The following is a 25,826-nucleotide window of genomic DNA, read 5'->3' as shown; positions in this document are numbered from 1 at the left end:
ATATTTACAGTTTGAAAGGGTGTTCAATTACATTTGGTGATGATTAATGTTTTTTGTGTTAATGTAATAGCAGTTAAAACAGGACCGGTCAAATTTGACCGCGAACACCAAAGTAAGGGGGGGGGGCGAAGACAATAGGAGGGTTAAATCAATCAATTTGGGCTGTCAAATATCAGACATTTCTTTAATTGTGTTTGTGGGAGAAACTTCTGAAGTAATTTTAGTCAGGAGAGCTGGAGCTTTGATGGCAAACACTGAGGGTTTATTTGGAGCTTCGGCCGGAGAATTCACACGACATGACACGGGCCACGAGTTGACCACACGGATGAGATGCCACAATCAATTCTGAAGAACCCTCCTGTAGCTCCAGGTCTTAACGAGTTCAGAGTGTAATAATCAACATACTTCATTAGTTAGACTAAAAAGCTGAGGACACTGAATCACATTTGTTGTCGCTTATGGCTCGGGGTCATCTACACCCCAAGACGGATGTGTTCCAGGTGTCCCACAACAATAACTATCTCTGACCGACAGTTGCCCGGTCACAAACTGGTAACAGCAACAACTTGCTAGGGCAGCCCCTCCTTAAGGGAGATCACGGCTGCTCAAGGTTGGAGCGTCCGTGTCAGAGGGTGAAGGAGGACACTAGGTCAAATTATTCCCTAGCAGTCTTCAAATTGCTTTTTTCTCTCTGATTAACAACCCTAAATAATTCATTTGAAAACATAACATTTGAAAGGCTATATCTGGGGATTGTTGGCATTTTTCTTAAAAAAAAACCTCAAACTAAAAATGTATATCAAAAACGATTGAATACTTTTGTGTGGATCAGGTAATCCACCAATAGATTAGTTGTGAAATACATGTTTATTTATTGATTTGTACATGTTTCGTCCCATTTACTACTTATAATGTTGCATTTTAAAGGCCTCTGGCTTTTATTTGATATAATTAGAGATTATAATATACAGAACATGTCATGCAAAGTTTACAAGATTAATAGAGAAGAAACCCCAATAAATAATAATAATGATAATAATAGCCTTAATTAAGCACGTTACTCTCCTTTTGTTTAAATAATTATGACATAAAGTGCACAGTCCTTTCCCAAATCTCTGTCACTGTGTTCATTTTAATTTTCTTATTATTTATTTCTGATTCTGAACATGGTTTTTAACACTTAAACTTGAGGGTTAGTCTCCAGAGCACTAAATGACTCATTTTCAAATGTTAAATAAAGACTCATGTCTGCGCTGGCACAAGGAGCGTTCCGAGTGACTCACAAAAGGAAAATGTATTGTGTTGGTGGATGACTTAACACCAATCAGGAGAGACGGTTTTGATGGAAGAATACGTATTTATTAACAGGAATACACAAATGAATGTAATGGAGTTTTGGCGATTAGACCCCGTTGTGCAGGAGTATCATTCGGGAGGGGAGAACCGATCAGATGAAACCCCCCCGGGGTCTAGAGACACTGGTGGTGGTGATATGGGGTCGGTCTGAAGGGGAGGGGCTTAGCTTGACCCTGGGTTCAGAGGGACAGCAGGGGAAAAGGAGGGGAGGAGGGTTGCGTCGAGTCACCTGAAATGACAGCTGTCTGAGGGGGGAGATCAGATTTGTAAGACTCAATATAAATAAAATAATAATAATCATAATGAAACAACCTAGAAACAATCATTTATATCTTTTTAAATCTTGTATTTTATTGATTTTTTCTTACATTATATTGCTTTATATGCTATCTAACAACCGACTATTTTAAATATGCTTTATTTAATATTATTGATATGACACTACATCTAAAAGACACTATCTGCCAATAGAGTTTGCTCATTTGTCATGTAGGTGTACAGTAGTATGTTCCTTTATACAGTATATTTGTTAATAATAAGATAAGATATACTTTAATAATCCCAAATAGGGACATTTCTTCATCGCAGCAGCATGTAAGGTGTGTGGCAAAGTGGGTTGTGCGTTGGTGTTCACAGGTTCAAACCCCACTGCAGTCAGCATGTCGTTGTGTCCCTGGGCAAGACACATCGCCCCAAATTGCTCCTGTGGGGATTGCCCACAGTATTGAGAATGTAATGTAATGTAAAAGAAGTATTGCACATAATTAGAAGAAAATTAAAGAATTAGTGTGCAAAAGTGGGATATTAAATAAAATATACACGTAAAATGTTCAGTGTGAAGTCTAGTTAAAAAAAGATAAACCATGAAGCATCTTATAACAATAATACAAATAAGAACAATAACAATGAATTTGAATGCTATGTTAATTCTTCCCACCCCATAATGGACACATAATATTTACATGATCTACTAATATTGCAGTATTTTCACCACTGTTACAGGAATACTTTACCAACACGATAATGATAATGAATATTTCTGTTTTGTAGTTATTTGTGAAAGGGCTGGTGAACCAGGAGGAGCAGCAGGAGCTCTCGTACCCCGGAGCGCTGCACTGCATCTTCAGTGGAGCCAGAGGGCTGTTCATGGACTGCCTGACCAAAAGCACCTCTGCACATATAGTGGTGAGTGTTGCATGCTGGGTAGAGATGGCAAAAGTACACACATCCTTTACTCAAGTAGAAGAACAGATACTAGTGTTTAAAAATACTCTGGTAAAAGTAGAAGTACTGACTAAACTACTTTACTCAAGTAAAAGTAAGGATGCTTTGAAATGTGCTTAAAGGTGGTTTGAGAAACCAGCTCGAGATACCCTTTTTGTTATATTCCATGGAATGTTCTTAATATCCCGATAGCGATGAATATCTTAAGTGCTTTGACAACAAATCCATAACAAAATGTCATCTGTGGAAACCGTAGTACTGTAAAAAGCACGACCAATCATTTGAGCCGGTGTAGGTACCATATCTGCACGGCCTTCCAGATCAGCACGGAGTCCGTTACGCTTACTAATGACGTCACGCATTGGCTGTACGGCAACCCAAGAGGACATTTTACACGGCCAAATTCCGCAAAGAATATTAAAAAATAACAATCAACAGTGAATGTGTGTTAGTGGAACTGTGTCAGGAAAGTGAAGTGTTAATTAAGTAATGTTATTGAAGAACTGACATGCATAAAATTGAAAGTTAATATGTATCATATCCCTCCGAAATGGTATCTGGTGTTTCCATAGCAACAACAACTTCCTGTCAACAGCGTAAACTCCCGCAGACGTAGAGTTTACGCTGTTGACAGGAAGTTGTTCATCCTCACGTTCATCCTCTGAACGTTTGTACTGTCTGTTCAAAAAGCTGCAGGAACCCAGAACACAGACAAAAAAACATAACCCCCTTCACATCTCAACTATTGTAAATGTTACGGGTCCCCGATGTGACCACAGTAGCAGTGATGATAACTGTATTAAGCAGGTGAAACAGGAGCTGTTGACAGGAAGTTGTTGTTGCTAAGGAAAAAACATGACGGTATCTGATATCATAAAGACGGAGAAAGTAAAGAATAAAGTTTATGTTTAAATGTTAGCACCCCCCGAAGAGGCACAAGCTCTTACGTTGAGTCTGGAGTTTCAATAAATTCTAAATCATCAGTAAAGTCTACGACCATATTTCGGAGGGATATGATATTAATTTTGAATTTATGCATTTCAGTTCTTCAATAACATTACTTAATTAACACTTCACTTTCCTGACACTGTTCCACTAACATACATTCACTGTCGATTGTCATTTTTTAATGTTCTTTGCGGAATTTGGCCGTATAAAATGTCCCCTTGGGTTGCCGTACAGCTAATGCGTGACGTCATTAGTAAGCGTAACGGAGGGGCTCTGTAAGCAAGTGGCAGATTTTTTCCGGCTGTGTATTTTCAAATGATAGCGCACTCGAGCTGGTTTCTCCAAAATTACCTACCCCACCTTTTAAGTAAAAAGTACCCATAACTAGCGGCTGTTTTAAAGAGTACCTGACCTCCCTTTATATTAATAGAACAATAATGTCATTGTTAGCTAATGAATTTTTCCATGCTGAACAACGGCAACATGACAATGTTTTCATTGGTCCCTCTTCTTTAGAGAAGACCAGGAAATGATGGATACACGGATCGTGTTCAAATCAATAGGCACGCAATGACTCTAAATAATAATGATCACGCCACCAAACACACATTCAAACTAAAGGAACCAGCCTGTTTGGAAAATGAGAGAAGTAGAAAGTACAGGTATTTGTGTTCAACATGTAAGAAGTAGAAAGTACAGGTATTTGTGTTCAACATGTAAGAAGTAGGAAGTACAGGTATTTGAGTTCAACATGTAAGAAGTAGAAAGTACAGGTATTTGTGTTCAACATGTAAGAAGTAAAACGTTGTCAGGAAAAATAAGTAGTGGAGTAAAGTACTGATACCAGAACAATGTACTTAAGTACAGTAACAAAGTATTTGTACTCCACTACTTCCCACCTCTGATGCTGGCTAATGAATAGGCTACTGTGTTTTCTATTTTCCCAATAAGGCAGGAGAAACATAAAAGTGAGAATATGTATTATACAACTTTAAACCTAAATATTCTGCCTTCCTAAAAGTAAGCTCAATTAGCTGTTAGCATTTCTTGTTAGCATCGTGACCATGGATGTGAAGATAACTATCACTAGATGATTTTTATATCAAACGAAACTCAAAATGTGATATTTATTACCCTAGTTCTGGAGTTATAAGTGTGTGTGTTGTGATTTTTTAGAAGGAATGTATTTACTTTGGACTCAAGAGGTTATAAGTTCTTGTCGTGTTAACATTTACAGGGTAATGACTCCTAACAGGAATTCACTCATTTCTTTTATTGCACAAATCACTTGCCAGTGCCATTTTTAACTAGTGTTGCAATAATGATATTGACTAATAATGTGATACCTTGCATTATTAATCCTCCTAGATTTTACATTATTTGTCAATGTCATCAGCTAACAATGTGTCATACCCGTTATGAAGCAACAGATGCCTCCTCATGTAACTGTGATGTTGCAACTGGGAATTTGTAAGCTATTTTTAGTAGTTATTGCAAATATTTCCTGGGAATCCCTTTTTTTAATGTGTTTCAACTCTTAATAGGAATAACCAGTAAAGGGTTTATTAACTTGACTCACCTGATTATTTTATTCCAAAGACATGATTGGCTCACTTAGATGTCAATATTCTAAAGTACCAATGTTTACCAATGTGAAAGTAGGCTCAAGAGAGTCATTTTAGGTGAGTTTGTAGGAGAAAACCCCCCAATCCCAACAGTTTAGATTGTGTAAACATGTGTAATCAAAATGGATGGGTTAAACTCAACATCAGAAACAAAGTATTAGCCACATCAGGGGTAGACATTAAGGGTCGGTGGAATTGTATTATCACTGGCCCCACCATTGTAACCACTGGCCCGGAGCATTCGTCCACCAAAAAAAATATCGACTAATAATGAATAAAATTAACACATTTGTTGCAATAGTAATGTATGCACTAACTACATTACTACTTGTACTACAACATTTTAATCATCAGTTCTTCCTCATTCTCCTCAATTGTTCATATTTGGTTTATTAAAATAATGATATTGGGGTCATTGTTCAAAAATGTCTGCTATTATTATGAGTATTATTGTTATTAGTATAATGCACTTTCTGCCTTCCTGTCATTAGGAGTTAGAAATGTAATGGCTATAGATTTGATTAGATTAGAACCTTCATTATCCTAAACTGCTGGGACATTTCCCTAAAGCCAATACCTTTATATTTTCTACTCTTCACTTACTTGTCAGCACAGGTCGGCATTGAGCCAACAAAAGACCTTGTTTATATTGGCATCATATTGAGAGGTGCAGTGACGCGTCCTAAAACCAGGAAGTAAGCTGCTGGTTCCCTCGACAAAAAGCAATGGGATTTCTCCATAGGGTTTTGGAAAATAGCTGGAAATAAGGTCTGTGGAAAATAAACCTGTTTGATAAATGTACGTTTTGTTCAGCCGGATAATCTCCACATGTCTACCCTACTTTTATAATTTTCGAATCATAAATCTAATCGATACATTTATAAAAGGGTTTTAGGACGCGTCACTGCACCACCAGAAGCCAACTCCATTGACCAAGCTGGCTGAAACTTTCTCTCCCTCTTCTTCTCATGCTCCCGGTCACTCTCCTTTAACTCCTCCGGTGACTTTATTTTATTTGATTCAAATAAAAGAAAGTCAATTTGGCGAGTGGTTAGGTGGCACGATAGTCTGTAGTGAAGGAGCGCGCTCCTGCTCACGGCTGTTTGCTTTTCACCCAACAATGACAAGCGACTCACGAAACGCTATGTTGTAGCGTTAATAAACGAAACAATTTAACTAAATTGCAAGTCAGAATACCACAGGACCATTTTTTGAAAACAATATTTTTAGTGGCCCGAGCGGGCAAGTGGAAAGTACGTTATGCTGGACCGGGGTGTCTAAATATTGCTTCCGGGCCAGCGGGCCATTTATAATGTCGAGCCCTGCACATACAGCTTTAAGAAATCTGTGTGGATTACAATGACCTTATGGAAAAGATGCCTACGCCCCCGACTGCTCATTAAAATGCAGCTTTTATTCCAAGAGTCATCTCCAATGTTTGGTTTGCTTGACCACAATTGTTTGTGTAAAAATAAACCAGTACAGAGTAAACGCTAATACTAATAACACTCAATAGTTCTGTAGTCCAAGTCTGTTTGATTACTTTCACATTAAAACATTTTATATTTATCATTAAGTAAAGACCCTGTTGAGTTTAAAATACCACCCCACCCTCAAACCAGTACTTCTTAGACCTTGCCTTCAGATGTTGCTTTATCTTAAATCATTGTAAAATCCTGGCTTATAGGATTATAAACGTCTAATAACTTCTAAATGTCTCTTATGGACTTTGCCTTGTTTTTTATGCTGCTGCAACGCAAACATTTCCCAAGTCGGGATCAATAAAGTGCCTGCCTACCTACCTACCTGCCTACCTACCTGCCTACCTACCTACCTACCTACCTACCTACCTACCTACCTACCTACCTACCTACCTACCTACCTACCTACCTACCTACCTACCTACCTACATACCTACCTACATACCTACCTACATACCTACCTACCTCAAAACTCAAATGTCATTCTGTTTTTCTTTAATCTAAACCAGGTTGGCTCTACCGGATTCCTGCTTATCTCCGGTCTTGCAGAGCCGGTTGTTCGAGCCTACTCCCTCATTACAGACATGGTGGAGCGGTACGAAGGCACACAGTCCAGACGCTCAGAGACTACAGACAGAGGCATGGGCGAGACTCTGGATTCACGGCGGGCTTTCAAAAACCTGGTGGAGAATTGGGAGGACAAACACATCCTGGAACTTCTGGTTCTCCCGGCGTTAGTGAAGGAGATCCTGCTGGAGTTGGTAATAGGATCGGGGCTTGGATCAAACCCTAGTCCAGATCTTACAGATGGAAACGCTGGGGCTAGATCTCTCGAGGATTCGGGGGTTAGATGGGACAATCCTTCGTCCGTTACGTACACACTCCCAGAGTCTCCTGTTCGTTGGGTTGAAGGGATGACTTCAGCTTCTGGTAAAGACTCTGCCGCTTCCTCATTCCAGTTGTTGTCTTCAGGGTCCCGAGGATTGGCAGAGGGTGCTGATGAAAGATTTCTGCTTTCTCCACAAGAGGTTGTCAGACAAAGCGAAGCAGCATCAATAAGTACAGAGGTGATAGACGTACGAGGGGAAGATGAAGAACAGGAAGTGCTGTTGTCAGTGGTAAACAAAGAGTTCTTGCTTCTTTTAAAGTTCTTCACAGCCATGGGGTACACAGAGGAGATAGTTAAGAGAGTCCTTGCCCGAACGGGACTTAAAGAGGCGTCGCAGATACTAGACGTTGTTCAACAGGAGCAGAATCGCAGTGAACATGAGGAGGGGAAGAAAACTCAAGACGGCGATGAGTCGAACCGAAGCGAGAGGAACCGACCTTGCGAGACAGAGCACAGAGAAGAAGAAATGGAAGTATCGGGAGGAGATGTGTTGATGAGTAGTTCCGAGTTCATGGAAGCTGGAGCAACGGGAAGAGATCGACCCAAGGAGAAAGGGCACGAGGAAGACTTTGTTCTGGGGGTGGTGAAGAAAGCGGCAGCCAGCTGTGGGTACATGGAGCAGCAAGTGACCAAACTCTACAACATGTTGCCGGATGGATCCACTCACCAGCTGATCCTGGAGCTGCAGAGAGAGGAGAGCAAAGAGTTGGTTGCCTTTGGTAAAGTACCAAGAGAGATGGACGATGTGGTGATAGAGAAAGAAGAACCAAAAGTGCCACCATCTGAGGACAAAGCAAAGGAAATGGAGCTTTTTATGCCTGCAGGTATAAGAAAATCTGATGATAAAGGATGGGGAGAAGTGCCGAAATCACCTGAAGCCGAGTTCATATTCTATAAACACACAAACTCGCCATATCAAGTCTGCCTTCCTGAAGTCAAAGGGCCACCCATGCCCATATATCCTCCATCTTTTGATCGTCCACCCACCTTTAACCAATCCACCATACAACATGGTCGAAACAACTCATGGCAGTATCCATCAACGTCGAGACAAAAGCATCCAGCCCAAGAACCTGTCCTCAACTCAAAGCCCCATTCCTTCAAACCCTTAAAACAAGCTTTCCAAGCTCCTCAAAAACCCATCTTCACAATCTATGATTTGCCTCCCATCAAAGCGAGGGAAAAGCAAGGCTTCACGGCCGCTTCCTCCGTCGTGGTGACGGGGGAGCAGCGTTTCCTTGAAGGCCTTCAGATGCCCTTCGATCTGAAGCTAAAAGACCAACCTGGTGACCCAAACGTGAGGACGATCGTCATCGACGGGAGCAATGTGGCGATGAGGTAGGAAATAATTGATCTGAACCGTTTAACTTCCTACAACTGTAGCTCTGTTTAACTCTACATATTGTGTTTCCAGTCACGGGTTGGGTCACTTCTTCTCCTGTCGAGGGATCGCTCTGGCCGTCCAGCACTTTTGGGATCGAGGCCATCGTCACATCAGCGCCTTGCTGCCTCAGTGGAGACAGAAGAGCGACCCTAAAATCAAAGGTATCACTTCCTGTTCCTCAGCGGTTCCTAACCTTTTTCATCTCAGGGCCCACTTAAGAATCTAAACATTGTTCGCAGCCCACATTCAACCATAAACAATATGGAGGCTAGATAAAGTTCTGATTGGTCAATTCAGAACATGTGACACGTTGTTAATCCAGTAGTACAGACAGACCGCTGTCAAAGACTGTAATGACTGTTGCTAAGGAGGATCGAGAAAGAGAAAGGAAAGGCGGTTCAAATTAAAAGAAAATCTTAATAATGAAAATGTTCCCCACACAAATCATAATGTTTTGCAAATTAATTGGCGGCCCACTTGCAATTGCCGTGGCCCACAGGTTGGGAACCGCTGCTCTAGTAGTATTATAAACCTGATATTTGAAATGTATGTTATGGAAACTAAGTAAGGTTGGTATTGACGTGTGACAGGAAAAATATCACTCGACACCGGCTTGAGAATCAATGATCAGGTCCCAATTTATTCTTGCAAGAAGGAGCAGATTTAAATTCCCTACAGAGATTAGCTTCAACTCAGAAAGTCACGTTACACTTATATAGTGTTCACGGCATTCAGCATCACAGTCATAAATCAGGTTGGCAACAGATGGGGAAAGACAGCAGTCTAACCTGGAATGTTGTTCTTTGCCCTCTAAGGAAATGCAGGAGAGAACAGTCTATATTTTCCTTGGATAAACAAAGGAATCGAGTCGTGCACCTAAGACAGGAGACACCTGCAAGGTCATGCACAGTTCCAATAGTAGCAAACGGTGCTTTTCCCCAACAACATGTACATTATTTTCATCATTAATTAGTCTTATAATTACATAATATCATTCAATTTGGGGTTTTTCATCGTTCAATGCGTTGTGTGTTTTGAAATGACGAAGGCTCTTCCATGCATGTGTGCTGCTTTATATTTGATGAAGCGCAGACTAAACACGGCTCTGGTTGTTTGTCCTCTCAGAGCAGCACTATCTGACCGAGCTGCAGAACCTCGGCCTGGTCTCCTACACCCCGTCTAGAGAGGTGCAGGGCAAGAGGATCAGCTCCTACGACGACAGGTACACGCCATGTTCAGATCAACACTAATAACTTAAGTAAATAAAGAAATATTCAAAATCAGTCATTATTTGTATTTCAGTCAGACAACTCATGTGTTTCTTTAACGTGTTTATTAGAAGCAGCATATAGTTGAGTTTGGGCCTCATCACTCCACAGGTATACATAGCACCATGAGTGATGATTAAATAACTAACCCCCGAGCCTACAGGTGGGGTGGAAGCAAGGGTGGAAGCAGGGGTGGAAGTAGGGGTGGAAGCTGGAGTGGTGGTGGGTTTGGAGGCAGGGGTGGAAGCGGGGGTGGAAGCGGGGGTGGAAGCTGGGGTGGAAGCTGGGGTGGAAGCTGGGGTGGAAGCAGGGGTGAAAGCTGGGGTGGAAGCTGGGGTGGAAGCTGGGGTGGTGGTGGGGTGGAAGCTGGGGTGGTAGCAGGGGTGGAAGCTGGGGTGGTGCTGGGGTGGAAGCTGGGCTGGAAGCTGGGGTGGTGGTGGGGTGGAAGCAGGGGTGGAAGCTGGGGTGGTGCAGGGGTGGAAGCTGGGGTGGTGCTGGGGTGGAAGCAGGGGTGGAAGCTGGGGTGGCGCTGGGGTGGAAGCAGGGCTGGAAGCAGGGCTGGAAGCTGGGGTGGAAGCTGGGGTGGGAGCAGGGGTGGGAGCTGGGGTGGTGGTGGGGTGGAAGCTGGGGTGAAAGCAGGGGTTGAAGCTGGGGTGGAAGCAGGGGTGGAAGCTGGGGTGGTGCTGGGGTGGAAGCTGGGGTGGTGCTGGGGTGGGAGCAGGGGTGGGAGCTGGGGTGGTGGTGGGGTGGAAGCTGGGGTGAAAGCAGGGGTTGAAGCTGGGGTGGAAGCAGGGGTGGAAGCTGGGGTGGTGCTGGGGTGGAAGCTGGGGTGGTGCTGGGGTGGAAGCAGGGGTGGAAGCAGGGGTGGAAGCAGGGGTGGAAGCTGGGGTGGAAGCTGGGACGGATGCTGGGGTAGGAGCAGTGGTGGAAGCTGGGGTGGAAGCTGGGGTGGTGGTGGGGTGGAAGCTGGGGTGGAAGCTGGGGTGAAAGCAGGGGTGGAAGCAGGGGTGGAAGCTGGGGTGGAAGCTGGGGTGGAAGCAGGGGTGGAAGCTGGGGTGGTGGTGGGGTGGAAGCTGGGGTGGTGGTGGGGTGGAAGCAGGGGTGGAAGCTGGGGTGGTGGTGGGGTGGAAGCAGGGGTGGTGCTGGGGTGGAAGCAGGGGTGGAAGCAGGGGTGGTGGTGGGGCGGAAGCAGGGGTGGAAGCTGGGGTGGTGGAAGCAGGGGTGGAAGCTGCGGTGGTGGAAGCAGGAGTGGAAGCTGGGGTGGAAGCAGGGGTGGAAGCTGGGGTGGGAGCAGGGGTGGAAGCAGGGGTGGATGCTGTGGTGGTGGTGGGGTGGAAGCTGGGGTGAAAGCAGGGGTGGAAGCAGGGGTGGTGCTGGGGTGGTGGTGGGGTGGAAGCAGGGGTGGAAGCTGGGGTGGTGCTGGGGTGGAAGCTGGGGTGGAAGCTGGGGTGGTGCTGGGGTGGAAGCTGGGGTGGTTCTGGGGTGGTGGTGGGGTGGAAGCAGGGGTGGTGCTGGGGTGGTGGGGTGGAAGCTGGGGTAGGGGTGGAAGCTGGGGTGGTGCTGGGGTGGAAGCAGGGGTGGAAGCTGGGGTGGTGCTGGGGTGGAAGCAGGGGTGGAAGCAGGGGTGGAAGCTGGGGTGGAAGCTGGGGTGGGAGCAGGGGTGGGAGCAGGGGTGGGAGCTGGGGTGGTGGTGGGGTGGAAGCTGGGGTTGTGGTGGGGCAGGCGAGCAGCAGCGACGTAGAAGTAGCTGCAGCAATAGCAGCAGCAAGCAATGCATAGAGAGATCTGGCAGGTTAAATAGCGGCGTATTAAGGAGAGTCTGTTTGTAGAGTGGCAAGAGGCGTTATGTATGAATGCAGCAAGTGCTCGAGTTGACTTCCTGAACTAACTCGCAGGCATCGCCCCATTTGTAGATTTTTTTTTTCATTTGATTAGATTCATTTCGAATGTGTAAAACAATAATACATACAAATAATTATTATAATGACATTTAACATGAGAATTATTATACTATACCAAACTAAGCAGTGTCAAATTGATATATAAAAATATTACTGATTCTAAATGATATACCAACAAATAATCTACTTAATTACACATCCGAGAAGGGTTTACATTTATTTAACCCCACCCCTTCTCCCAAAAACTAAAATATTAACTTTTTTTTATTTTTTTCTTTCTTAAAGAACTACATTTATTATTGAAAAACAAACAAAACATAAAACAACAAATAAATAAACAGATAAATAAACAAACAAATACATAAAAGAGGTAAATGGTAATCCAGAAAAGATAAAATAACAAACCAAAATAAATAAATAAACCTTAAACATGTGTTTTGCTTTTAGGATTTTTGGAAAATGTTCACCAGCTCGCTTAACCCATTACTATTTAGACTACAGTATATTTTGTTGCATTTTAAGTAGTACCTGCATCTCCTTTGTGCATTGCATTTGGGGAAATAGCATGCATTCACACCACAATCAAAATGTGATCTTTTTTAATCGGCCATCTCTCTGGTTTTGAGCCTCCTTAGGATCAGGTTGCAGTATGGGGAATTGGGGATATGCATTATTGTTGCTATTCGGTCATTCATCACTTTTTAAAAGCCCCACTGTGTGGCGCCAAAAATCTAAAGATGTAAGGTTTGTCTCAAGGCTGTTTTTAAAATATGTATTCCCCCCTTTCTCCACAGATTGATGCTGCAGCTCGCGCAAAGATCAGACGGAGTGATCGTCACTAACGACAACCTGAGGGACCTTTCAGACGAGACCCTGGTGTGGAGGGAAATCATCAGAAAGAGGTTATTAAAACAACTGAAGTGACATTTCTGACTATCTTTCTATGAATATAAACACATCTTAGAACAGCAAACTCCCATGAAAGGTGCTACACAAATAAAGCCTGTTATTATTATTATTATTATTATGTCTTCTTTACGCTCAGTTTAAATCTCCATAATGCCACGTTTCCTCCCCTTTCAGACTTCTTCAGTACACGTTTGTGGGGGATCACTTCATGGTGCCGGACGACCCTCTGGGCAGAGGAGGGCCTCACCTGGACATCTTCCTGCGCTCAGATCACAGGTACAACACACACACACACACACACACACACACACACACACACACACACACACACACACACACACACACACACACACACACACACACACACACACACACACACACTTATTGCTTTTAATCAATCTACATGTGCGTAGTTGGTTAGATATTGGCTGTATAGATGTCTGCCTTCTCTCCCTTTTCATTGAACTAGAAGGTGCTCAAAGCGGCAGAAAATAAATTAAAAAAAACTCAACAGCAATATTTATTACGAGAAGCCATGACCCAGTTTTTCAAAAGCTTCATTCCCCTACTTTCTCAATGCGCCATTCGTGTTTTTCTTCGACATTTGATCACCTAAAGCTGAGTGATCTTGATCCATTAATAGAAGAGAAGAAATACATTTCTATAGCTGATCTCTCCATCACTCAAACCAAAACAATCTGGACTTTTTATGCAACTAGTGGAATCAGTGAGGATGATAATTAAACACAACTATATGGAAGAGGAATATGTACTTTTGGTAGAGGTTGTTGGGAAAAGTCCCTTTTTAAAATCCACCATGCCTGTTTTTTCAGCTCTTTTCTGCAGGGGAGCTCAGAAACTATATATTTCTGTGTTTTCTGAATCAATGTTTCAAATATTTTTATTGAGAAGAAGCATACAAGTGGAAGCAATAGTACAGACTTCTTTGAGGTGGAAATCAGGCTTCCTTTTTTGTGTTTTCTGAACAAGTTCTCTGTTTCCTCACAGGACCCCAGACCCAGGAAACCACTCTTTTGCCGGTGTTGCCACAGCTTTCCCTTCTTCCAAAGCGCCGCGCTCCCAAACCGAGCTCCTGAACTTCCGCGACCGAACTCCGGGTGGAGGAAGCCGGGGAAAAGCCAGAGGACATGGAGAGGGATGGGACTCGGGACACCAGGGGAGATATTTTGGGGCTTCAGTAAGGACCCCGGAGGAAACAGCCAGTTTGAAAGAACTGCTCTGTCAGATTTTCCCAGATCGAGACAACATGGTGGCGCTGGTTCTGCAGAGCCACCCTTCAGAGACGGACATGAACGCACTGTCTGATCTGCTGTTGTAGCACTAGAAGGACTCTTTTAGTCTTAAAAGTTATCGCAGTTTCATTTCCGACTGTTTTTACGCTGAAGTGTGGCTTGTTTTAAGTGATGTGATTGTGTTTCTTAACAAAGCAACCACAACAAATCCCACTAGTCATGGATTTCACAAAAAGTCAGCTTGTGAAACTTTCTGTTGACTCACATAGACATTAACTAAGATGTTCTGCTTTTTAATACAGAATGTTAATCCGATGTATTCCCTCCTCAATTTACCAACACCTTGAGAGGCAAGTGAGATGACAGATAAAAGAAATAGACAATTTATGACTCAGGGAGAATGTTTTTCTTAACAGGTGAAATAGCTTTTGTCAGAACCATTTTGTCAGACTGAGCAGTTTTATAAATAAGACTAAAGGCATCTTATCTTTGATTCATAATCCCCGCATCTACCTCACTTCTATCCTATCTTCCTGCACAATTAGAGAAATATGTGTCTGTTGCTGTTGAGAAGGCCTTACGTACATATGGTTTCCCCAAAAACCTCCCATAGTGGTCGGGTAGGGATTTATCCTTTTGAAACAAGCAAAACTAATGACATTCCAAGCAGCTTCTGATGTATTTTGTGTTTAACTCACAAATGCTAAAAAGTTAAACCAGTGGTTCTCAAACTTTTTCTGTCAGGCCCCCCCAACACAAATAGTCAGGCTCAGTGGCGGCACCAGAGACTTCTTTTGGGGTGCTGTGGGGTAGCTTGGCGTTTCATAGAGGGTGCTCAAACATTTAGGGTTTCTCATTAATGTCCCGGTCGCTACAGTTGAATTTTCTACTGCAACAATCCCCACGCAAATACACAATGTGACAGTTACAATGAAGGCTCGAGGCATATAGGTGTAAGCAGGCTTAAAGTGCTATTTTTATAGGTGGTGTGTGGACCTTACATAGGGGGGTCCTCACCTTCTCTAGGGGGGTCCGGGGGCATGCTCCCCCGGGAAGACATATTTTTAAATATTGAAGTTAAAAGCATCAATCTGGTGCACTTTGAGAGCAAAATGAAGAGATCTATGGATACATCTCTCAACACCCATTTGAAACAGAACTGTAAGCAGATTTACTTTTTTTCTTGATGGATATTTTACAAATCACCCTTTTAAACTTTATTCTTTTTTTAATGTCATATACTATTTCATACCTGTTTTTCATTTATTCTCTTATTTTGTTATAACCATAATGATCATATAAACGTGTGCCTCGGAAATAATTGTTTACATTAATGGTGACCAAAACGTTTGAGACCCACTGAGATAACACTGAGAGAGTCCTTTAGCTCACTGAGCCTCTCAGTCTGACAGGAGAGGACTCTCCTCCACCTTGTTGTTGAAAAAACTCCTTATATCCGTTAGCGTAGCTCGCTAGCACCAGAAGCTAACAACAACGATCTCCGGTACCGGTGCGCTCTCTCTCTTTCGATCGTGCACGCACACAAAATGGCTCATTCCACACACACAGAGCCGAGCTTTAATGAAACACAGAGACCCAGACGTAATAGTACTGTATCATATTATTTTCGAATCAATAATCTTTCAATTTATGATTTTTTTATTTGATTTTAATCTTTTAAAAAAAGATAAAAAATGTTATAACCATTTTTCCTCCTGGTCTCTCGCGACCCCCACTTTGAGAACCACTGGGTTAAACTAACACATGATCATGGTGCTGCTGTCAAACATCAGCATGTTAGCATGCTAATGAGAGCATTTAGCTTAGCCTACAGCAGGGGTGCCCAATACGTCGAAGGTAGTGTGGGTAGATCGCATGGCATTGAAAAAAATGTGTTAGCCTATCATCCATCCTTATTATGGCATTTGCCACTTGATTGCCGTACAGGTAAGCCAGTGTGATATCTCAAAATCTGAAGCTGAAAAAGTGTGGGCACCCCTGGCCTACAGCTTCATAGAAGCACTCAAGTCTTAAAGTATGAGTCTTTTAATGTCTTAAAACACATCCAATGCTCTTTAAAACATCCGCCTATCAACCGTTTTATGAGGGTTTTTCATCCAGCAGCAATATTAAGCTTTCAGTCATTTTATTTTGTGTTATTGTTCAAAAACCAGCACTTCCTGTTTGCCCTTTGAGCAAATGGAGTTGGAATGATTTTTTAATAAGAGGGCTTTTATGTTTCATATCTTTTAATCTAACATTAGCAATCGGTTGTTGTTTTGTATTTTACTTGCTAAACTTCATATTTCAAAGCTAGTCAATAATTAATCAGAATTCTTTCAAGGGGTTTATTGTTGTTTTTCACCGTTTTAGATGTTGTTTTCCAATGCTAAAATAATACAAAATCATCCTGAGAATATTGTGTACACTCGATTTTATATATTTTTAATTTATTTTAAACAGGTTTAATGCTGTTTTGATCGTAGCTCTGATCGTACAAAATTAGTTAGTTTTTCATCCAATTCTTCATATTACTGAAGATCAGATCTTTAATCAAACCATTCGAATGTAACTCGTTCATCAACTGTGAGATAAAAAGTCTTATTGGTTTGTTTTATATTTGTATATTTTAAGAACGTAATGCTGACGTCTGGCTATATTTCTGTATTAAAGTTTTCTTAATTCCAAGTATAAAATGTGTGCAGAGTGTTTTAATTATTCTTTGTCTCTGAATTGGTTATTTCAGTGTCTTTTATTCTGGAATTAGATGTTGTTGTCAAATATAAAAAATGTTATTATAACACTGAGCCTACTTGTATTTATATTTGAAGACTGACTTGGAGCTAAAACAGTGAAGTGGGGTGAAATCAAGAAGATTTAAACAACTATATAACTTAATTTAGGTGTTTTAACTTGTCAGTTTGATTTTTCGTTTAAGCCAAAAAACGAAAATACCAGCCTTTTTTCGTTTTAAATCAAAAATGTTGTCTGAATAAAAAAAACGGATAACAAGAAGACCTAATTTAAAAAAACGATCCGATCTTGGTTTTTGGTACTTCCCTCAATTTTCCGTTTTTTTAAAGCCAGTCGATGAAAGAACCACACCTTGTTTTTGGGTCAGATCGTTTATTCAGTTTTAGACAATAAAACATCCAGTTAAAACTTGATATAACGGTACATTTGACCAAAATAGTGATATACATATTATTACCAACACCAAAATTCACCCATAACGTAAAATATTTTATGAAAAGCAAAACATAATAGATTTGTTTTTTTATATATTCTTTCTCATAAACATATAAATAGACAATAATTGAAATGATGATTACAGGTTTCACAATTTAAGAAGATAAATATACATGCATTATATCAATAACTACTACAGCAAAAACACATAAAGTAATTCAGATGTTCACGGAGACAAAAACATGTTACATTTAGTGTCGCCCCTTTTTCTCAAGTTCTAATCCTCTGTTAGTAATTTAGTTTCTCCCCTCTTCAGGTTGTGATTTCTATATTTGAACTAGAGCCATTCAATAAACCCAGAGAGCAGATACATATTAGAGAGGAGTGAGCCTGTAGCAGTAAATATACTAATGGGTTTATATAGCGCAGATGAAATTAAACTTTTCACTGTAAGCCTTTTTGTACCACTTTCCATCTCTCTTCATCGCAACATCAATGTCACAACGAACAGTCTTTTTTTTGGGGGCCAAGTTGGGATTGCAGACCGAACGATCACTGACCCTGAAAGACAGATCCAGAGTGCAAGTGTAGCGCATTCCCAGCCAGACGAACTCAGTGTCGGCCATCTTGGCTCTCTCTTGGACCCATCTCTGCTGGTGACGGTCAGTGATGGAGACCAGGTCATGGTGGTTCTCTCTGCAGTAATCCAAGGCCTCATCCCAAGTCTTGTTCTCTTTGATCAGGATCACTTTGTCTGTCATTGAGACGGATTTTGTTTTTTGTCAAAGTAACCACTTATTGCAAGCTATCATAATAAAAGAACTCTCAACTATATAAACATAGCACCTTTCATTCAATCATAATTTTGATCAGAAATAAATAAAAGTAAAGGATATGGTACCTGATGTAAAAGCCAGGCAAAAAAGACAAAATGATAATCAAACTTTCAGATCTTGCCTGGTTTAATAATTTTAAGTTAAATCATCTTTTATACATACAGTAGTATGAATAAACACATCATCCAAATCTGCACATCTTTGTATATAAAAAATATGTTCACCACTGAAGTAAATTCAACATACCTTTATGAATATCTAACTAAGCACAACATATTAATATACTTAAAGACTTTTGCAAAACTCACCGTCATAGCAGTAGAAGGGTTTTTGATTTGTGCAGATCTCGGAGCTCCATTTTCCATTTGGCTTAGTCATAGCACATGTCTTTGAGGCTTCATCTACAAATGAGTCCGGATCCCAGTCTGTGAAAGAGAAATTCTTCCCATCTGACCAACTCCAGATCTCTCTGAACAGGCCGATCCACAAGTCAGAAGAGCTATACTGATCGTTGATTGCTCTGACCCGTTCGTTGAATTCATTGATCTGTGTGATTCCACTGACCAGGTCAGTGTGATGTTCTCTGCAGTAGCTCTGAGCCTGAAGCCAGTTCTTTGGTTCATCAATTACTAAGTACTTCTGTTGCCCTGATTCTGTGAGAACGAAAAGACACATTTTACAAGTTTTGATGAACACTATTTCACTTAATTTTTCAGGTTGATGAAAGTGTGTAGTATAATAATGTAGATTGCATAATAAAAAAAAGGCCTATACTTGAATATTAAGATGTATTTTAACAAGTAGAATTGTATCATCACAGTTACCAATAATGTTTTGTTCAAGGTAAAAAGCAAAAACATTTTTCATTTCAATTTAACTCTCCAGTGTACAGCATGATCAATGTTTATAGCCCAATATCACAAATGTTACATTTGTCTCAGTGGACTTCACAGTTTGTACAGAATATCAGTATGACAATACGACACCCTCTGTCCTTAGACCCTCACATCGTACAAGGAAAAACTTCCAGAGAAAACCCCACAGTTTAAAGGGAAAAATGGGAGAAACCTCAGGGAGAGCAACAGAGGAGGGATCCCTCTCCCAGGACGGACAGACGTGCAATAGATGCCGTGTGTAAATTGAAAAGATAATACATTTGCAACATAGGTAGTCCAAATGTTTTGAAATGCATGTGTGTATAATAAGAAGATGAATCCACGAGGATATCCATCCAGGACTTATGATCCAGGACCGCAGCCACGACTCAAGATCCAGGACTCGCAATCCATGACACAGGACCGCAGGATCATCCATGACTCCGGATCCCGGCGTATATAGACACCAAAAAGAAAGAAATTTGGGGAAGCTGGGTTAATCGGAACATGAGAGTACACAGGTATAGACAGAGAGAAGGAAGAAGTAAGATGTCCCCCGACAAACTAAGCCTATATCAGCAAAACTAGGGGCTGAATCTAATCAGCCCTAACTATAAGCTTTATCAAAAAGGAAAGTCTTAAGCGCACTCTTAAAAACGGATAGGGTGTCTGCCGTCCGAACACAAACTGGAAGCTGATTCCACAAAAGTGGAGCTTGATAAGAAAAGGCTCTGGCTCCCATTGTACTTTTAGAGACTCTAGGAACAACCAACAACCCTGCATTCTTGGAACGCAATGCCCTAGTAGGACAATAGGGTATAATGAGTTCTTTAAGGTAAGATGGCGCCTGCCCATTAAGGGCTTTGTAGGCGAGAAGAAGAATTTTAAATTCTATCCTGTGTTCTATAGGGAGCCAGTGTAAGGCAGCCAGAACAGGAGTAATGTGGTCCCTTTTCCTAACTCTGGTTAGTACACGAGCTGCAGCATTTTGAATCAGCTGAAGCGACTTGACTGACTTCTTGGTACACCCTGATAATAAGGAGTTACAATAATCCAGCCTTGAAGTAACAAATGCATGGACTAGTTTCTCTGCATCGTTTTGAGGCAAGATATGCCTGATTTTTGCAATGTTACGTAGATGGAAGTAGGCGGTCCTTGAAATTGATTTTATGTGGGCGTTAAAGGATAAATCCTGATCAAATATAACACCAAGATTCCTTACAGTCTCACTGGAGGCCAAATTAATGCCATCCATAGTTAATATATCTTTAGATAATTTGTTTCGTAGATTCTTCGGGCCAAGTACAATAACTTCAGTTTTGGTCGTGTTTAACATCAAAAAATTTAAGGTCATCCACGTTTTTAAGTCCTTGAGGCAGTCTTGAATTTTATTTAGATGATTAATTTCATCAGGCTTGATTGATAAATATAGTTGAGTATCATCCGCATAACAATGAAAGTTTACAGAATGATTCCTTATAATATTGCCTAACGGAAGCATATATAGGGTGAACAAAATAGGTCCAAGCACTGAGCCCTGTGGCACTCCATGGCTAACTTTGGTTTGCATGGAAGATTCATCGTTGACACGTACAAACTGAGAGCGTTCAGATAGATAAGACCTAAACCAGCCTAAAGCAGTTCCCTGTATGCCAACTAAGTGCTCTAGTCTTTGCAATAGGATATCATGGTCGATAGTATCAAATGCAGCACTAAGATCGAGTAAGACAAGAATAGAGACAAGTCCCTTGTCAGAGGCTATTAGAATGTCATTTGTGACTTTAACCAGAGCTGTCTCTGTGCTATGTTGTGTTCTAAAGCCATGAGTTATCTGTCAACTATTGTTACACAGTATGATATGATTTATAGCGTTAACAGTGACATATACTCACCATTGTAGCAGATGAATTTAAGGCTGCGAGAACAACGGGTATCGGCCCATTTTGAGGCCCTAATCATCACACAGTTCTCAGGATTGTCACCTGCATTGTCCGGCTCATTTGGAGCCCATTCTGGCGCACATCCTGGTTCACATTCTGTAGGATTGTACTTCTCCCCCGGCAGAGACCACTGCCACTCTTTGATATCTCTTTCATTGATGGTCCTCAGTCCAATCCAGGCGTCTGTAGTCTGTGAAGAGTTAGTCAGTCTCTCCACGTCTCTCATGTCAGACACTGTGGCCAGGTCAGTGAAATGCTCTCTGCAATAACTCTGGGCTTCATCCCAGGTCTTTCCCTCTCGAATGAAGTGGTACCCATAGAGGTGACATGTGAAGAAGGAACACTGACCTAAAAACAGAGACAATTCTGCAGTGATGAAGCTGACAGTAAGACAAGCATCTGATCATTAAATCAAACTCATGAGTACTAAAACCACCCCCACCTCTTACATCATCCCCTTCATCTTAATGGAGCTCAGAGTTCATATTCCACGTTTTATTGTTATGAAGATTGAGCTGTTTCATGGCTCCAGATGTGATTTCAGTTACAAATCTGATAGGATGATCCACTTACCCATCAGAATCAGCACAAACAGACTCCACTGCATCTTTGCTCTGTTAGATGAAAGCAATATTGTTATTGATCATTTATAAATTGTATAAATGATGTCAGTTACATTTAAATTATTTTGAACACCTAATGTTTCAGTTAAATTAACACAAACACAGACTGCACCACTCGCTTCTGTGCAGTAGTTTAATGAAGATGTAAATGTAGAGAAAATGCAAATTTCGAACAACACCAGCAGTAACATACCCCCTAAGGGACATGAAAAAAAAAAGAGAGAGAAAAAAGTGGGATATCCCGTGATCCCGACTTATCTTTTTTTGATTCTCTTTTTTTTTGTCCCTTTAGGGCAGGGGTCGGCAAGTACGTTTCTGAGCTAGTGCATAACGTGCATCGCGGCTAAAACATCCAACCACCGAGCTTCAACCATAGCTGAGGATCTTGGGTAATCCGGTGATTTTATTTTGAAATTCAGTTCCTGACGGACGGCAAAAAAGCCCAATATTATAGAATTAAACAAATAAATAAAAACAAGGATAATTGTGTGTTATTGTTGAGTAAATAACAGTGTGTTATTTAGAAAAGAATAACAAATTAGAAGGAAAAAGATATTTTAAAAAATGCAGATTTCAGTATTTTGAGACTGAGCCCCATTTCTTTTCCTCACGGATGGCAAAAAAAGTCTGACATTATACAATTTAAAATAAAAACAATAATCATGGCTTGATAATGAGAAAGAAAATGTTTTTATAAACCACACAGCTTCCGGTCTTCCCAGACCCGACCGGACAAAAAGACGTGCTGCGGGCACGAAACATACTAGAAATACATTGCTTTTAAAATCGTTCGTGTTGGTGAACACGAATAAATGTCATGACTATAACACGAAATGCCGTGAGACTGGGTTGTGTATACACATCGTCTCCAATAAAACATTTAAGATTTACCACGTTTTTTTTGAAGCAGGAAAATTGTGTTTTTTCCAGCCCTGGGCAATGTCTACGGGACAGGCTGCATACATCGCCCAAAAAGCTCTAAAAACCTAACATGAACCTGAAAGGTAAAACTCAGGGCAAAAAAAGTCCAATAGACTCAGACTAAATGTTTTTGTTTTCATTATAAAGGTGCAGCGTTCTTGGTAAAGTACGGAGCCCCTAAAGGGACATGAAAAAAAAAAAACAGCGAGAAAAAAAAGAGTCAGGATAACGGGTTAGTATCTGGTGAGCACGATAAACTTTCTCGTGCGCACTTTTTTTTTGGAGAAAGTTACCGATGCGCCAAGGAGGAAGTGAAGACACAGGAGACAACCATTGCATTGCAGACTGTTATGTTTACGTGGGGAAATGACAGTGCATACATTATTTGAGATATATTTCGTACTCAGACTTCACTTTAAGGACATTTCGGCCAGGGGTGTGTGGTCACTCCAGGAGGCAGCGGGACTTGTAACTCAGAGAAGAGCAGCACCAGCGCTCAAATAGCTTTTACGCACCGCCTACTGTTGGAGATTTGGAGGATGTTGCAAACCAACCTCGTCTCCGCGTGTCGTTTGACAAGCTAGGTGAATTCGGGAAAAGGGAGGGATTAAGAAACACCAGAATACAAGTTAAACAATAATCCTGCTTTAATGATATACAGTAACGATACAAATACAAAGAAATCACGAAGCACTCTGCAGAGTACTCCGGGCTCAGGTTCTACCACGTGTGTGAGACAGGTCTCAGGAACGGCTGGTGAAAAACAAGAGCGCGAACCAAAGGAAAACACAGGCTTTCATACTAAAACACAGGAGGAGGTGTGTACGTGCTTTCCCCCAGAGGTCATCTTATTGGCAGAGACCAACACATGGCCTGTCGCACCCAATCAGTGCGACACAGCAGCTTGTAGCCAGCACACACACATCCCCTTTTTATGGCCCTTGGTCCCTGAGTCCATCTTCCCCCCTCCTGACTGCCACACACAAGTTAAAAGTATGTTTTAAGATATAGTTGTTATAGTTGGCTAAATATACGTAATACATGTTAATTACTTTCATATCAATAACAACGAGGAACACATTACCTATGCTCTTAAGCAGTATTAGAGATGCTTTTCAAATAGTCAAACTTCTCACAGGCTTACCTATGGCCCTTCCATTTGTTTGAGCTATTGTTCACATCTTTACTTCAAATAAAAGGTTTCACATTGTATATTTCCAGCTTCCTTTACACATACTGCTATTATTAACACAAAGTAACTAACCACACACCTCTATTGAAAACAAGTCGATTCCCCTGACAATTGACATGCTGAAACTCCTCGGAATGCGCTACCTCCCCCACCTCTCTCGTCCCTGTCATAAAAACTGCTTCCATTTCATATGGAGTAATAAAAGATGTTTAAGCTAATTTCTCCACAATGTTTGTAGCCATTTAGTACCCACACATGAAAGAATAAGAACAGAGGTATAGTTGACCAGTAATCATGTAGCAGATCTATTTACTGCAATGAAAACACACACACACATCTGCTTCAAGCCTGTGTAAACACACCCTTCTTTTACGAGGGAAACATTCCAGCGTCTGGCACTATTCCCAAATATGGTGTCCCCTTCTCACCTCTCTCTCCATACACAAGGAATTCACCTCAATATATTGGGGGAGGGAAAAGATACTTTGTCCCTTCTAATTCAACACACATGAATATATATAAGGTGGCATTAAAAGGAATATACCAGATTGAACTTTCCTGTCATACCACGTTACTTTAATCCTTCAAATAATTCAAATAATCCTTCAATTCCCCCTTTTTGGTCTCGCATTAACGAGACCAACACACATAAGACATTTGAAACAAAACTACTGTCCTTCTTTAATACTGTGTCTGTCCCCCTTCATTAAACCTTTGAGAACAGAAAACAACCTCCAATGACAGTGAAGAAACTATCAGAGTGAGAGCCTGAGTGCCAGACAGCAGCATCCTTGCGTGTTGTTGAATCATCAGGGCCCCCCCCCCCCTCAGCGGAATACGCCAACAAGGGCAGCTGATAGGGAGGGGGAGATGCGGCCTTTCCTTCAAAGGTGGAACTGATTAATCTGATCAGAGAGAAGTAGACTCCTCTGCTGCCTCGAGAAGTCCCCCAGCCCGCTGATGCCTGCTTCCAAGTCGTCTGCTGTAGGGATGTCCGCGTTGACGATAGCCAGGTCCATCCTGATGTCCTCCAAGGTCCTAGCCGGAGTGTTCCTCGCCGCACACTGGCTCCAGTAGTACCAGATGTCCCCCTTTGCTCCTCGGCGGACGGCATGAGATGTCCTCTGGGTCACTCTGTAGAGGCCGGAGAACCTGGGGTTGAGTCACGTAGGCCTGACGAACTCCGCTGTGTCGGCCTCCTGCTCCTCGGGTCCCCCTTTTGGCGTCAGCAACCTGTGTGGAGAAATCTGATACCCACCCCTCAAGTCTACGCTCAGTGCTTCTGGGCCCTCAGGTGTTTGACCCACCACTGGTAGGCTGCTTCAGAATTCTAATACTTGGCCTGTGTCAACAAAATAAACCCCAACATCTTCAGGTGAACTAAATAACATATCTCAATAGCTCTGAATTCCTGACAAGCATCTGTGTTATTATAAATGAAATCCTTGAGATCCCATTTAAAATCTAAATATAATATGAACTGCTAATGTTTCTGGTAAAGAAACACACTAATGTTATGGATTAAAAACAACTAAAATCATGATACTGACAAAGTGAATAATTTCCAGGCGAGACTGCTTCTACCTGTCACTGCTTGGATATTATCAAGCTGAAAAAATGAATACAGAAATCCAACATACTGTCCTCAAATCTCTTTCTATTATGACTTTAAATTAAATGTACATCCCCATAATGATCTAAACAGTCTATGGCTTTTACTTCTTTACCAGGCTAGTTACAAGATGTTGTCTAAATTAAATTCTATCTCATTACATTACTATGTTTTAACTTAGCTGTAATATGTTCTTTCTACATTTCAAACCTCAGTTACTTTAATACCTGTTGAAATATTACCAAATTGTTTTCATTATCACAGTTCACCTTCTCATTCTCATTCTGGAATTACCTCTCTCAGTAGCCCCTTGGCCACTGATTCTGCATCTGTGTTACCTGTTATAACTCAATCAATATTAGAAACATGTCAACATTCATCAAACAGTATCTTATCCCCA

At 41.5% G+C, this 25,826-nt stretch overlaps 1 protein-coding gene across 1 annotated transcript; it reads left to right on the top strand.

The window, feature by feature from the left end:
* Positions 1–2,107: 2,107 nt before the first annotated feature.
* khnyn (KH and NYN domain containing) lies at positions 2,108–16,934 on the top strand. The gene is made up of 7 exons (XM_079673152.1): positions 2,108–2,541; positions 7,144–8,861; positions 8,938–9,068; positions 10,033–10,129; positions 12,871–12,978; positions 13,160–13,261; positions 13,994–16,934. Exons 1-7 carry the CDS (start codon positions 2,503–2,505, stop codon positions 14,322–14,324), a joined length of 2,526 nt encoding a protein of 841 aa, XP_079529278.1. The 5' UTR covers positions 2,108–2,502; the 3' UTR covers positions 14,325–16,934.
* The last annotated feature ends 8,892 nt before the right edge of the window (positions 16,935–25,826 follow it).

Source organism: Notothenia rossii (genome assembly GCF_949606895.1).
Source record: "Notothenia rossii genome assembly, chromosome: 3".
NCBI lineage: Eukaryota > Metazoa > Chordata > Actinopteri > Perciformes > Nototheniidae > Notothenia > Notothenia rossii.
This window is presented reverse-complemented; position numbering and strand designations above follow the sequence as displayed.